Source organism: Pectinophora gossypiella, chromosome 14 (assembly GCF_024362695.1).
Source record: "Pectinophora gossypiella chromosome 14, ilPecGoss1.1, whole genome shotgun sequence".
NCBI lineage: Eukaryota > Metazoa > Arthropoda > Insecta > Lepidoptera > Gelechiidae > Pectinophora > Pectinophora gossypiella.
Genome location: NC_065417.1, coordinates 2,568,396 through 2,583,772, shown reverse-complemented (window position 1 = coordinate 2,583,772; position 15,377 = coordinate 2,568,396). Strand labels below are relative to the sequence as shown.

The 15,377-nt window shown below is 40.3% G+C and overlaps 1 protein-coding gene across 1 annotated transcript; it reads right to left on the bottom strand.

The window, feature by feature from the left end:
• Positions 1-1,015: 1,015 nt before the first annotated feature.
• Positions 1,016-15,112, bottom strand: LOC126372487 (beta-1,3-glucan-binding protein 1-like). The gene is made up of 10 exons (XM_050018284.1): positions 14,829-15,112; positions 13,037-13,261; positions 9,361-9,524; positions 7,392-7,505; positions 5,022-5,155; positions 4,573-4,739; positions 3,970-4,114; positions 2,738-2,817; positions 1,781-1,923; positions 1,016-1,206 (listed from the first exon to the last, which is right to left on the bottom strand). The coding sequence occupies exons 1-10, from the start codon at positions 14,950-14,952 to the stop codon at positions 1,018-1,020; spliced, it is 1,485 nt and encodes a 494-aa protein (XP_049874241.1). The 5' UTR covers positions 14,953-15,112; the 3' UTR covers positions 1,016-1,017.
• Between the last annotated feature and the right edge of the window lie 265 nt (positions 15,113-15,377).

Below are 15,377 nucleotides of genomic sequence, written 5' to 3'. Positions count from 1 at the left end.
TATACATATACTTCTGTCCCCTGCGTGCCCATTTACCCTGTACATACTCGTAATATGTTTTTTTTTTGATGTTTCGTAAAAGTTTCATCATCAGCATCGATCAGCTCGCATCGATCCAGTGGTTGAACGGCCTCCGTGGTCCAGTGGTTAAGCGTGGGGCTCACGTGGAGGTCCCGGATTCGAATCCCGATGGGGACATATCACAAAAATCACTTTGTGATCCCTAGTTTTGTTAGGACATTACATGGTGATCACCTGATTGTCCAAAAAAGTAAGATGATCTGTGCTTCGGAAGGCACGTTAAGCCGTTGGTCCCGGTTACTACTTACTCATGTAGGTATGAAGTCGTTACATGAGCCATGACAGGGGCCTTTGGCGGCTCAATAATAACCCTGACACCAGGGTTGATGAGGTTGATAATTCACCTCACAACTCGCACGGAAGAAGAAGAAGCTTGTATCATCCCACTGTTGGGTACAGGCCACCTCCATTTGGCATCATTCTTTCCGATCCTGCACTAACCTCATCCACAACTTTCTCGCGATGTCATCCGACCACCGGTCTTTCACCTTTTTCCTTCACGTGGTCACAATTCTGTGACGGCCGTTGAACACTGACCATCCTCGCGTCTAGTCAACTATTCGACACATGCACACATACATAAACTAGGCGGGGTAAGCAGAGACTCTGGAGTTCCATTTGCTTCGATCCTGACACACTTCTCTTGCTTCCTCCACATTCATCAATCGTTTCACACACGCACCAATTGTTCGGATCGTTCAGAGAAGATTGTACTGAACCTTTTCTAGGGACATCTCCAATTTGGTCAACGTACGTCTTGGTCTTTCTCTGCTAGATCTACCACCAACCTTCGCTTTATGTACTGCATTCGTAATCCTATTATACTTCATCGACTCTTCGTGTCCAAACCAACTCAAGTATCCGACCCAAAAAAGAAACTCCAAAAAACCGGTTCATTCAAGCTTACTTCATTCAAGTTTAAAACCACACTTACCCTCACAACGCGTAGACCCGGACATACTCCACCTGCAGCGCGCTGGTGTCATCAAACCAGGTGGATCTCCACTCGTTTTGCGCGTTCCAGAAATGGAGCATGGCTTTGGTGGCCTTGTTACTCCACGGCTTGCCATCCTCATCAGGGAACTCATGAACTCCACCGACGTTCAGCCCTATGGCGATGTAGAACTGAGGAAGGAAAGAAAATAAAGTACTTATAGAATAGTAGACAAAATGTTTATTATAGAGATTTCTCTTGCAACTTCTTTTCCCCGGCTATAAAGGTGTTAGGCGGATGAGACGTCCGTTACTTATGTAAAATATGGCGATTCAAAATGTAACTACTGAATAAAGATATTTTTGAATTTGAGTGTGCGATAGTTGACGCTTCACAGCTATGATAAAAATGCATCACTTCGCGACTATGATAGTCATAAACCGTCTGAAACGTATGTGATTTATGATGATGATGATTATACTAGAAGGACGCCACACACAAAAACGAGATAATTAATATAACATAAGCTTACGACTATATTTCAATTGGCGTAGTCACAGGTACATCCATCGCAAGATGAACTAGGTACCCACACCTCACCGAGCTTTTAGACCGACGTGATAGATAAAATATCAAAATGTCAATAGAAATAAAATAAAAAACATGTTCATCGAAATGGTCTTAAGGTGGTGGTGGACGTCCTGAGTAAAGCTGGGCTTAACTGGGCTGGTGCCTAAGCACGGACTAATCCAATTGAACACCCACCATTTCATCAAAAGGCGCCATGATGCTTCCCCGGAGCCACTGCGGGGCGGCAGGGACTGAATGTTTGGTGGCGTCAGCTGAGAACCCTTCACCAGGATTCACTTCTCCGTACTTCTCTCCATCCACAAAGAGGGATATGCCATCTGGAAGGACGAGATTTAATTTTATTAACTGCTTAAAAATGTTGCTAAAAGCTGTGGAATGTTAGTGAATATTGCTAAATGTTGCTGAGTGTTGTTGAATGTTACTGAATGTTGCTGAATGTCGCCAATTGTTGCTGAAAGTTCTTGATTATTGCTGAATGTTGGTGGAAGTTCCGGAATGTTGGTTGTTGTTGTTGGTGTGTCGTTGTTGTAGTAGGTAAAAGTAGCGTAGTGTTTTTTTAAAAAAACATAAGTTCACGACCATATTTCCAAATTCAGAGGTGAAAAGCAAGCCGATGCCATATTATGCTGGTGGCGCGATCATGTTAGGTCCCTTAAATAGGGCCCTTAGAGCTTAGCGCGATTGATTGCAGAAAAAAAGGAAGTATTTGCTCAGGTAAGTATTTTAACACGTTCACTGTGTAACTGAAAATTAGATATCAACCCCTCACGTGCAATGTTATATCAATCGATAAACACGTTGTACATGGCAAGAAAAAAATGAGCCCCACAAGTCGGGACATGCCCGTATGAGTTTCAAATTTATTGCCTCATATGTGGTTCATACACAGTGAACGTGTTAAGAACATAATAGCAAGATCTAATAATATTATTAGAAATAATTTAATTAGTTAATTACTCTATAACAGAAGGCAATTACGCGCTCCATATTTCCAATTAGGCAAACACGTTAATTTTGAAACAGGTTTTATTCCTACCAAATGTTATTTCGGTTATTTTGGAAACAATCTCATTTCATAGGTAGGTAACTCTACTTATTATTGTCTCAACAATTTTAAGACTTTTAACTTACCAGGTCTCCAAATCAAACTGTAGTTGTGGAAGTCCTTATTCCAATGATCGAAGCCTATTTTTTCTTTTAAGTGAGCATTTCTGTAAAAAAGGCAAACCATCATCTCCTTAGCATTATCCCGTTTTTCACAGAGTCCGTTTACCTAAATCTAACCTAACCTTTTTTTTTTTTTGGTTACGAAGGGGAAATCCTCATGGATACCTCGCCACCCGGGGGAGCGACGAGGTTACGTCGGACTCTTACCGACTAAAACCCCTCCGATGGCCCTCTGCTGCGCATGTCGGGAAGCTCCGGGATCTCTAACGAACGCACCGGTGCTTCCCTCGCGCCTGCTATAAAAAGCGCGTCCCGGGGTAGGTCCCCACCCCTACGCCATCCCAGTTTTACGGCAATGCGAGGCCATGTCACATTGCCGTCCCTCCTGGAGACCGTATGAAGAGCGGCTCGGGCGCCCGCCCTTACCACTCACGGTCTCCAGTGTCCCCTTTCAGTCGCCTTTTACGACAGGCAGGGGGTATCGTAGCCCTATTCTTGCGCCCGAAACTACAGGGCGGAACCTAACCTAACCTAACCTAAAGATTTGACAGGTCCGGATTTTTACAGAAGTGACTGCTTGTCTGACCTTCCAACCCGCCTAGGGAAAACCAGCCCAATACAGGTTAGGTCACATACCTCCGAAAAGGCATTTCTCGGGAATGTGGGTTTCCTCACAATGTTTTCCTTCACCGCTGAGCAAGTGATAATAATTTATGATCCAAACATGAATTCGAAAACAAATTCGACAATCATTGGTTTAGGCCTGTGCTGGATTTGAGTTTGCGACCTCAAAGTGAGAGGCAAGCGTCCTACGAGAGCTCAAAAAAAAAGTCAAACCATATTAATGCTTAAATATTACACACGTCGACACTTGAAGTAAGCACTTCATGTACCGGTGTAGGACCAACCATGGAAAGTCAAACCATCACCTACATAAATGGGGCTTAAAGGAGTCGCCATACTGTGAATGTGGTGACCCGGATCAAACCATATCTCACATAGTTGACGAGTGCCCTCTGCACCGGTTCCCAGGTGGCATAGCCGGGCTGCATTGTGTGTCGGATGCGGCAGAGACTTGGTTAGGGGAGCTTAAGCTGGATATATGATCCACGCAGGATATTTTATTTTTGTCTGCCATTCGCAATAATAATAATGTACTAAATAAAAAGCTACGATAATCATAATTATGATCATACCTGTAAGGCTCAGATTCGCACATGATGGGTCCTCCATAGAGTTTCTTCGAGTAGGCCAGGTTCCCCTTGACAGAGGCGATGCGGAGCACCCCTGACGCGTAGTTGCGGAGACCATACACATGGTCCTTGGGTTCCAGTTGGATTTCTAAAAGGTGTTACATTCTTGGTTAGCTGAACTATTATAGATAGTGATACGACTCACCAGCTATCGTGTTGGTCTAACAGAAAGCCCGGTGATGTGTTGGCTACTTTATTCATCTTGCGATGGATACTCCAATTGGTATATAGTCGTGACCTCATGTTGTGTTATGCTTCTGATGACCGCTGATGACTTGGCCGGACAAATTGAGTACTCTGAGGGCTTTCACCTGATACAAAACTTAACACAACAGGCCTGAGGGTGCACAAATGGGCGCGAACCTCGGTCCAGGGCGTTGTTTGAGAGGATTACATTGGAAAGAATTAATCGACCCTAGTGGCGATAGCGATAAGCGCTGAATGAAAAATTGTCGCCGGAGTGGTCGACGTTCATAACCTAACCATTGCTATAAGCATTGCAGTCCAAAACAGAAGCTACAATATAACTATCAGGAAATTTCTTACCGGGCACCAGCCAGTCCCCGAGTGGCATCTTGGCACTGACTTCTACCCTGCCGTACTTGAAGTTGAACTTATTCTTGGTGGTGACCTTGGCTGTGATGATGGGAGGCAGGATGAGAGGACCTGAGGCTTCGCGGGCGCACTCTGATGTGCCAACCATGCCTGTGCATCTGAAGGTTGAAGGTCATTTTAATACCAAAGGCTGTACAAAGTTGTACTTCTTACTTGGTGGATAACTGTTTAACCTCGTTAGGCCGAGATTTCCAGGCACAATAGTTATACAATGAGATTTCGACCTTAAAAGGATAAAGTATTAGTCTATCAATAAACTTGCATTAGATCTAATGGCTGACGACGCATTTGGCCCTTTAGTATACAGAGCAGATGAAAGAAAGTCTCCAAAAATACAAGAGGGTGTCAAAGATCTAGAACTAATTACATGAAGGTCATACCTTGATGTAAGATCCAAGGACTGCATCACGAAGTCTTCGCCGTACTTAGACTCGAGGGTCACAGGTTTGATGGTCAGCTTGCCATCGCGTACTCGAAGGTGACGGTCGTTCAAATATACGTTGAACGGATAATCCTGGATATGAAGAATTTTATTAGATAATATTAGATTTACCCAAAATATAAAGAAAGAAGACTGTGCACGCAAACTATACTCATGGCTGAGATTTTAATCTGCCGCCTCGACTTATGCGGGCCGCGGCAATCCACGCTATTGGTCGAAACCAATATGGCGTCACTCTGTTCGCGCCGACCACGGGGTCCGCCACGGATAATTTATTTTCTGTGAATTTATTGTGAAGAAACAGTTTAATCTATCGGAAATTGTGTTATTAATGTTGGACAATACCTAATTCAACTCTGCTGAGTGTTAAGTTGGTGAATTCAACAAGGAACTGTCGGCGGTATAGGTATCTTGGAGCTCGGAGCGGTATGTCGGAGCCCGGCGCAGCAGCAGTCAGGTTGGTGGCCTTCTCATTTCATGCTGTGATTATGTATAGATTTGTGTTGCACTGACCACCTTACCAGCCAATGATTTAGTCTCTAGCTCTGGTTATCGAAGGAATTAACGAACAAAGACCCTAAAAAAAGAAGCGAAATCTAGGATAGTCAATGTGGTCCTGAGGTTCACCGGCTTGCTTCTCCATATTAAACGAAGGAAAGTCTTTACAGCGCCATCTGTATTGTTTTTGAGGAACGTCGCCTCGAATGTCCCTCATTCGAAGAAAAAGAAGAAGACTTGGTCACTATGATATTTTTCTTTGTTCTTGAATTTAATTAGTAGTTTGACTAAGAGACTCGTATCAACAGTGGCTGCAAGTTGTCTTTGATTACTTGTGGTTCTGCCCACCCCATTAGGAAAGACAGACGTGAGTTTATGTATGTGTGTGAAACTTGCCATTTCGCTTTGAAACTAATTACCTAATTCTATCAAAATTACAAGATACATGTCGACCGCAACAGGTAGGTCTAGTCAAATAGACCGCTCAAAATCGCACCCGGTGGGAAAGTACTCATGGTTCTTCTTGTCATTTCGATGGCATTCAGATAAGCTGGCGGCGTCTCCACGCTAGATTGCTGGCGAAATGTGGTGCACTAGTTACGGTTTTAAAAAAATATTTCTCCAAAAGAATACAATTCACTTAACTAGAGAAGTACAAAATAAATTAAAATTAAGTATCTTAGTGACGGATGAGTAACGGATGGACGCGTAATTATATAACTCAGAAAATCACTATGAGACAAACAAAATGTGATATAACAACCCCAACATTTTATTATTTTATAATAAAGTTAACGATTTCCAAATTATAAATTTATTTTGTAATAACTATTCTGTCACATTACTTAATGAAATATTCCATATTTGACGGACTAAAATTTAATGGAACACGATAAGTTCAAGTCAATCTGGTTGCATGTTCGTATAACCGATCTTGGACCCTTCAAGGGTCGAAAACAAAAAAGGAGTAAGTACCGTATTAGTTTTCCCTAATTAAAATACTTTATAACTTGCCCTGTAAGTACATCAGGAAAATATTGCAAAGGAATTCATCAATGCAAGATTAGGGGAAGAAAGGATAAGTAGGGTAAGGTATCCACTAAACTATTTGGCAGCAACGGGTTGCGTAAGAGTAAGAAGGAGGAATTAAGGAAAGAAGCAGAAAGAGTGAAATGTTGAACGTGAGGAAAACTTCAACTCTGGTGTCAGGGTATTTATTATTGACTCGTCAAATGCCACTGTAATGGTACATGTAACGACTACGTGCTTACATCAGTCAAGTAGTAACCGGGAGCAAATCCGAAGCATAGATCACCTTAGTTTCGGACAAACTAGGGACCACAGAGGAGAGTTTCTAAATTACTAGATATAAAACGTGTTAAAAACACGACAACGAAGCAATTCATTTAAAAAAACAATATTGCAATTTGAGCAATATTGATTTGCGCATATAAAAGTAAATACGCAATACACACAAAATATCAAATAGCAATATTGCTTTTTTAGATGAATTGCTTTTATGTGGCCTTGTTAACCTCCCTGTTTTTTGGATAGGTGCCTGGTTTTATACAGGGTGTTGGTGTGCAAATGATTCTAAGTTAATATCAAGTGGAAATTTTCGTCGAGTATTCATGTTTTTTTGAGTTTTATAAGTTATTTTCAGTTCTAAACTTATGCGACGGAAAATTCCACTTGACATCAACTCAGAATCATGATCTGAATCATCCCTCAAAGTTTTCGTTACGATGTCACTAACACCCTGTATACATAGGTAGGAGGAGGAGGATGAATAACAAGGTTTTCCACTCACAGGTTCACCAGGAAACTTGATTTCGGGGGTCCAAAGCTTGCCTTTGTCAATGCCAGAATTGAAGTTATCTTCAAACAACAGCTGGCCCTTGCAGACAAACCCGGGTACTGACACCTAAAAAGACAAAATCATTATAATACAAGTATATTTTTTATTTATTTTATCTATAAGTAACAGTATCTTAAATACTTAACTACTATTAATTCACAAAATACAGTGTATCAGAACATACTTTAAACGTGAATGATATTATGATTGGTTGAAATCAACCAATCATATTATGTGTTGGTTGAGATATAGTATATGCCTAGTTTTTTGGACTGTTACAGAATTCTGTTTAAAAGTATAGAAGAATTGAAGTTATCTTCAAACAACAGCTGGCCCTTGCAGACAAACCCGGGTACTGACACCTAAAAAGACAAAATCATTATAATACAAGTATATTTTTTATTTATTTTATCTATAAGTAACAGTATCTTAAATACTTAACTACTATTAATTCACAAAATACAGTGTATCAGAACATACTTTAAACGTGAATGATATTATGATTGGTTGAAATCAACCAATCATATTATGTGTTGGTTGAGATATAGTATATGCCTAGTTTTTTGGACTGTTACAGAATTCTGTTTAAAAGTATAGATAAAGTATGAATATAGTAAGTACTATTATATAACAAAAGGGTGGTTGACTGTGTCAAAGACAAATTAAAAAAATTAGAAATGCCTCTAGATGCCAGTCTACCATTATTATGTCAATCTCATTTTTGAGTGTTTCCCGTTCGCCCCAAATGTGATTTTTATTTTTTTAATAGTTCACGTATGTGTGTGTGCGAGGTGTGAAACTTTATTACTAAAAATGATCCTCAGATAATAAAGTTTAGTTTAGTTTAGTTTTCTTTATACATTGTTTTAAGTTTACGCGGTTATTATCATAATTAAAACACATAATAACGGGTTCTTACCGCGTAGAAAATTATGGATCTACCTACTCCACTCCAATCTCATCAGTCATCCCGTGATCATGGCACTTGCAATAGTGTCGAAATATCGGGAGTCTCATATTCCTACTTTAAACGCGGTAAGAACCCGTTATTATGTGTTTTAGTTAGTTTACTTTAGTTTCAGTGTTTTATTTAAACACGCTACTAAGTTGACGGGTGTCAAATTGTCATCTTTGATGTTAGCTGTTCAGTTTGAATTGATGTTTGGATCATAATATAACAGATGTAACGTAGTTTCCTTGGGCTCGCCCCTATTTTTTTCTGACGTGACTTATTCTAGATTTGCCGCAGATGACATTAACTACTTGGCCGGACAAATGGGGAGCGCTGAAGGCTCTCACCCGGTACAACGTTTAAGACAACAGGCCTGAGGGTGTCCAGTTGGGCGCGAAAATCGGTTCAGGGCGTCGTTTGAGAGGAAAAATATTTGAAAGAGTTGATCGACCCAAGTGGGTCGATTGCGATAAGTTCAGATTGAGGGAAATCGTCAACCATGCCGGAGAGGTCGGCACCGGGGTCCTGATCGCCCCTTTTAAACTTAGACATAGATGGCGAGGAGTGGGCGTGTAAACTATACACCTCTGCCTACCTCTTCAGGGATACAGGCGTGATACTCTTTCATATTAATAACAATAATGGGCAGTGTGTGTGTGAGCCGCAGCTGTCAAATCTTCAGGTTAGGTAAGCAGACCCTGTGAAAAACTTCCCTCATTCAGCGCTTATCGCTATCGACCCACTAGGGTCGATTAATTCTTTCAAATATTCTTCCTCTCAGACGACGCCCTGAGCCAAGGTTCGCGCCCAACTGGACACCCTCAGGCCTTTTGTCCTAAAATTTGGACCGGGATTTGTCCGGCCAAGTAGTTAATGCCATCTGCGGCAAATCTACAATAAGTCACGTCAAAAAAAGTCTGTAAAAAGTCTGTAAAGTCTGTAATGGGCAGTTCAGCCCTTACGTCCCACCTTAGTCTCGGAGATCTCGCAAGGGTAGCCATCAACGGGGCTGACTCCCGGTGAAGGTGATACTGGAGGAGGATTGTAAGTGGTTCCCCCCAAAGGCGTGCCGGGAGTTACAGGTCCAGATGGGTTGCCAGGGTCAACCGGGTTGCCGGCTTCGTCGACGTAACCTGGAGTAAAAATTTTTTTGTTTAATCTCTCTTAGTCACTGTAGTTCTGTGGTTTGGCTTGCTTCTCCAACGTGAAGCGCCGGTTCAAACTCCGGTACCGGACTTGCACCAATGAATCTAAAGTGCAGTTTTCACTAACACAGTTAGGTCGACCATTATAAACGGTGATACGGCTCACAACCTATTACGTCGTTCTAACAAAAAGCTCGGTGAATTGTGGGTAAGTACTTAGTTCATCTTGAGAAGGATGTGCCTCTGACAACCCCAATTGGGATATAGTCGTGAGCTTATGTTGATCAATGAGGTACTTTCCAATCGACGTTCCCCAAACACACGATAGATGGCGTTGTTCACTTCTAACGTGATAATTACTTATTTTCTCATTGCTGGGGTACATAATTATTGAAAAATGGAATGTAATAGTAGAAGCATATATAAAACTAATTGTTGCTTGATATTTGGATAACATTAGGTATACTTAGAATGATGTTGCTACCTATATTGCTTATAATGCTTCTCTTTATATTGATCAGAATAATAATGGGTAGAAGTGTAATTGTACCTTGGTGTAATAAAAAGGGTCATCATTTATACCCAAAAACAAAGATAAAAGATGTATGTCTGTTATCCAATTAGAAGTTTAAACGAAGAAAAGATTTAACAACGCCGTTTGTAAAGTCCTTCATTGTACCACCCCCATCAACCCTGGTGTCAGGTTTCAGGGTCAGGGTCCTAACATGGCTCATAACAAGGACCACATACTTGTCATTTTTTAGACGTGTCCCCACCGGGAATCGAACCCGGAACTTCCGGATCGTGAGCCTAATGCTGAACCACTAGACCTCGAAGGCCGTTCGTGCTTTGATATAGAGGTTTATTTCATGAGTCGATTTATTTAATAATATTATGTTGTGTTTTATATGTTGATATATTAGCTTTTTATACTTCATTTCGCAAAATAAGCATTCGTGTAAGCATTCAATAGGAATTCATTCTAGTCACGAATTCAATGGGGATTTCCAAAGGCAAATATTGAGTTGTACTGAATTACCGTATGTAATAATTACGTTGGAATGGCGGGAATACCCGGGGTGGAGTACTTATAACTACTAATATAACTGAGTAAGGTCAATGTGGGGAAGACCGGCTACTGATCCAAAATATGAGTTTGACTGGATTTATTGAAGAAGACAACAGCCTCCGTGGTCTAGTGGCTAGAGCGTTAGGCTCTCGATCTGGAGGTCCGGGTTGGATTCCCGATGGGGACATGGTCGAAATCATTTTGTGAGACTGTCCTTTGTTTGGTAAGGATTTTTCAGGCTTGAATCACCTGATTGTCTGAAAAAGTAAGGTGATTCCGTGCTTCGGAGGGCACGTTAAGCTGTTGGTCCCGGCTATTAGCCGTAAAAACATCTTCACCAACACGCAGTGGAGCAGCGTGGTGGAGTATGCTCCGTATCCCGTCCGCTTGATTGGGGGGAGGCCTGTGCCCAGCAGTGGGACGTTTATAGGCTGTTTATGTATGTATGTATTGAAGAAGATATTATTTGTAGACCAAGTCATATGATCAGGTATGATAGATAATTTACTTGGCTTTAGTCTAAATATCGCGCCGTAATCTTTTGATATAAATCGTTTTCGTAAAACTTGATAAGTAGACGGTCTCTCAGTGCAGTGTGAGGCAAGTCCGTCCACAAAAGAAAAAAACGTATGAAAATAGTTTCAAGCGGTGAACCAACAATACTATTCTGATACCTGCGAACTAATTTAGGTACTTGGGCTCAGACAGCGCTCTGTTCTTCGAGTACCATTTGCTAGGGTAAATTATCGCAGAAATTCATTTTTTATTCGTGCCTGTCGTGATTTCAGTGAATTGCAATGTGATTTAGATTTGTTCTGTACCAGCATTACAACTGTCAAACGAATGCTTGCCAAACCCTTTTTTTTCACTCATTCTTCTTCTCATTTAATGTTAGATTAATGTGACATACCTATACCTGCCTCTTTATCAGCGCGTAACTCTTTATCTATTTGTGGAGATTTCTCATTAGCATTGTCTACATCTATCGTCTAGATCTATAGTTATTATTTGACTGTTAATCTTCCTAAGAAAATAAAATAAAATAAATACCTACTTTACCGATTTGTGAATAAGGCATTCAATACACGGATAAATTATTATGAATGAAGGATACAGGATTACGAAAGCGGTAGCGAAGGTTTATGGTAGGGCTTGCAGAGGTAGACCTAGGACGTACATTGACCAAGTTGGAGATGTCCTTAGAAAAGGTTCAGTACGATCTACTCTTGACCGTCGTGCGTGTATGAAACGATTGATGAAAGTGGAAAATAGATTTTTAAAAATTTTAGTTTAAATTGTTTTTTTAAGAATGAGAATAAATTAAATTATATTGCCAGTAACAGTTAACAGTACACATATTTCTTTAAGAACTAATTACGTATATTTGAATACGGACAAAAGGTTTTTTGTTGCTTCTCGACTCAACCAAGTTTATACACGTTTTAAGAATAGCCCCTTTTTTTAAATAAGTTTTTATGTTCACGCTTGACCGCCGTCATCTGATGACGATGTGGCTTCAGATTGGACACGCCCCCTGATAGCTGGTACGGTTACGAGCATTAATATGTATACACTTTGGTACCATGTCACATTAACTTTTTTGACAAATTGAACTGTAAGTCTCACTAAATGACAAATATGTTAGTGCGACAGAGTCCTAAAGTGGGTACATTGTGGGCTCATGACTGTACTTAAAGCACAGGTTGTACCTATTGTAAGTGCCAGCTGTGCTTTAAAATTGTTAATCTTCAAGCATTATCATAAATATAATTGTACCAATTAGTTATTAAATTGTTTGGAACAATGTGGCGCCATCTGTTGCATGTGAGCGGAACTAGGTGGCCAACTAGTTGGGTCCGCTACAAATATATTTTATTATTATTTTGTTTGTCATTTCCATATCTCGGGCCTATGGAGGCCCGGACTTTTGGAAGGCGTGTGTGGGGCCGAAGCCAACACGTAGAGGCCCCTTAAGACAATTTAATCTAAAAGTTTAATAAGTCTGTAGTATAAAAACAGAAACAGCCTATCTAGCCCTACTGCTGGGCACAGGCCTCCCCTCAGTCAACCGGAGGTGGTATGGAGCATAATCCACCACGCTGCTCCACTGCGGGTTGGTGGAGGTGTTTTTACGGCTTATAGCCCGGACGCATGGGAAGCACGGAATCATCTTACTTTTTCAGAAAATCAGGTGACAAACCTGAAAAGTCGTTACCAAACAAAGCATAATCTCATAAAATGATTTCGACCATGTCCCCATCGGGAATCGACCCCGGACTTCCAGGTCGTGAGCCTAAAGCTCTAACCACCAGACCACGGAGGCTGGTATATGGCCCTATCTGGTCTGCCTGGGTCCACCGACTGCTGGGTATGTGCCTCCTGTCTTTCATGCCATCCTTTCCGGTCCTGTGCAAGCAAAAATCTAGCTCACCAGTAACAGTCCATTCCCCATTGTCCTGCCTGTACCCAAGTCCGTTCCTGATGACATAAGTCCAGAAGTAGACCTTGTCTCCGATGTTCAACTTGGCATCTCTGTCCCGGAATGTCCACCGCCCATCCTTAGCCTTAGTGATGTCCCGGGACCAATACCCCGCTTCTAGACCTTCCATCTCTTCGTTCAGCTTCCCATGGAACGCGAAGAGTGAGAAGCCATCATCTGCCAAAAAACATTCAATAAGTGATACCGATCTCGCCGGCGTGGTCAATCAAATCATAATAAATAACACTTTGTTGCACACAAATTCACAAGATATTTATAGGATATACTTATTGTAAGGTGGGCAAAGGCGGTCTTATCGCTAAGAGCGATCTCTTCCAGACAACCTTCGGTAGAGGATACGGATATTTTGTTCATCTGTGCATTGTGGAGACCAAATCTAATCTAGCCCATAAGATCCCACTGCTGGGCAAAGGCCTCCCGTTCCTCAAACAAACAAACAAACAAATAAAGATCTTTATTATGCAATTAATTGTGTGGTAGGTATGTTCCTTTTGAGCAATAAAGTATTCTATTATTGATTATTATTAACAATATCTTTTTTGTGTAGTGTATAACCTCATCTGGTCGCCGTGAGAGACAATTATCAAAATGAATACAGGTTCTCGGTCGTTATGACGTCATTATATCTGTTTAATGACCGCGAAGTCCGCGATAGGAAATAAAATATAACAACTGGTTTTAAGACAGTCTATCACTAGGCACGTTTAATTAATATGTTCCTACCTATTACACCTATATTGGAACGAACATCAAACGCTTAAAATTTTCGGTCCTAAGTGAACTTACAATAAGTCACATAAAAACTGTGTAAAAAGAAAAATGTTGTTAAAACTTAAACAAATATATTCCCAATGAACTACTTTCCAAGCTGCGTTTCCCGAAAGCAATATAATATGTAGTTGGAGTTGAATTCTAAGAAGTTGTCGTGATTATTACCTATTTTCTCATTGCTGGGTTACACAACTATTCAAAAATATAATGTATTAAAAACATATACTTTATTTTTTTATATATAAATTATAATTTATTAACTTATATATATTATATAAAAAATATATAGCATCTTACCCAAAAACAAAGATGAAAGATGCATGTGTCAGTTTTTCATGAAATTAGAAGGTTAAACGAAGACAATGCCATCTGAAAAGTGAGCATTGTCACAGGGACTGTAACCTGGAACCTGACAGAGGGCAGCAGTAACTGTCAGTACTATTCAGAGTCGTAGGAGTCCTAGTACGGATTTGAAATAGACTACTCTGGGCGCCATCCCACTTGCATCAGACAGAGTACTGCGGGGCGGAAGGCAAGAGGGAAACCATTGCCCTATTTTTCCCTAAAAAAGTAGCATGGAGGATGCTACACCGACAAGAGCGTGGCTCTTAAATTAGTGATGAGCTTGGAAACTCCCTCGTTGGGGTCAGAGATACAAAAAGGTAGGTAAGTAAATACTTAATAGAAAAAAAGGAAAGTGAAAGGTAATAGTTACCCAATATTTAAATTTTTTCCTGACATTTGTGGTAGGTACCTTCTTAACTTGTCAATTGGGACTTAACCTGTAAAAGATTTATTACTTTGCAAATATACTAAGCCTAATAAAAAAACGGGTAAAGTCGTATCAAAAATCGCTACAAGTTGTCTTTGATTTTACTTGTCTCTGCCACCCCGTTAAGGATTACAGTCGTGAGTTTATGTATGTATGTAAAGGTGAATGAATAACACTTACCCGGAATAGAAACTCTTAGTCCTTTAGGCCAGATCGCTTCCAATTTAGCCGGCGGCACTTCATAACATTGCACTAATACTAAGTGTAAACAAAACACTAAACAAAAACCAAAAGTCCCAAACATTTTGCTTCTTGTTTAACACTAAAAACACTTAAATATTTGTTCACTTGTTTTTGACACTAAAGTATTTTTTACCTATAATTTATACCCGTATCGTTTTGGCTTTCTTTCTTTCAATATTATACCAGTTTGAACCAACGTTACGCTTCGAAGACATATCGTTGTATACTGAGTTTAAATGAGTGATGCGTACGCGCATACCGGATCTATTATAATCATGATGGTAGATTTTTTATTTACTTTTTTTGTGTGTAAGTAATTGTTAGAATTCAAGTTTTTCTGTGTGTTTGCAAATATTGATTTGCTGTATAAGGTTTTTTTGGTAATTATTTTATTTTATTATGATAGGTACAGGTAAGGTACTAACCGAAAATTATACCTTTTGAACCTATTTTTGTTTGGCATTATTTACTTATATAATTAATGTG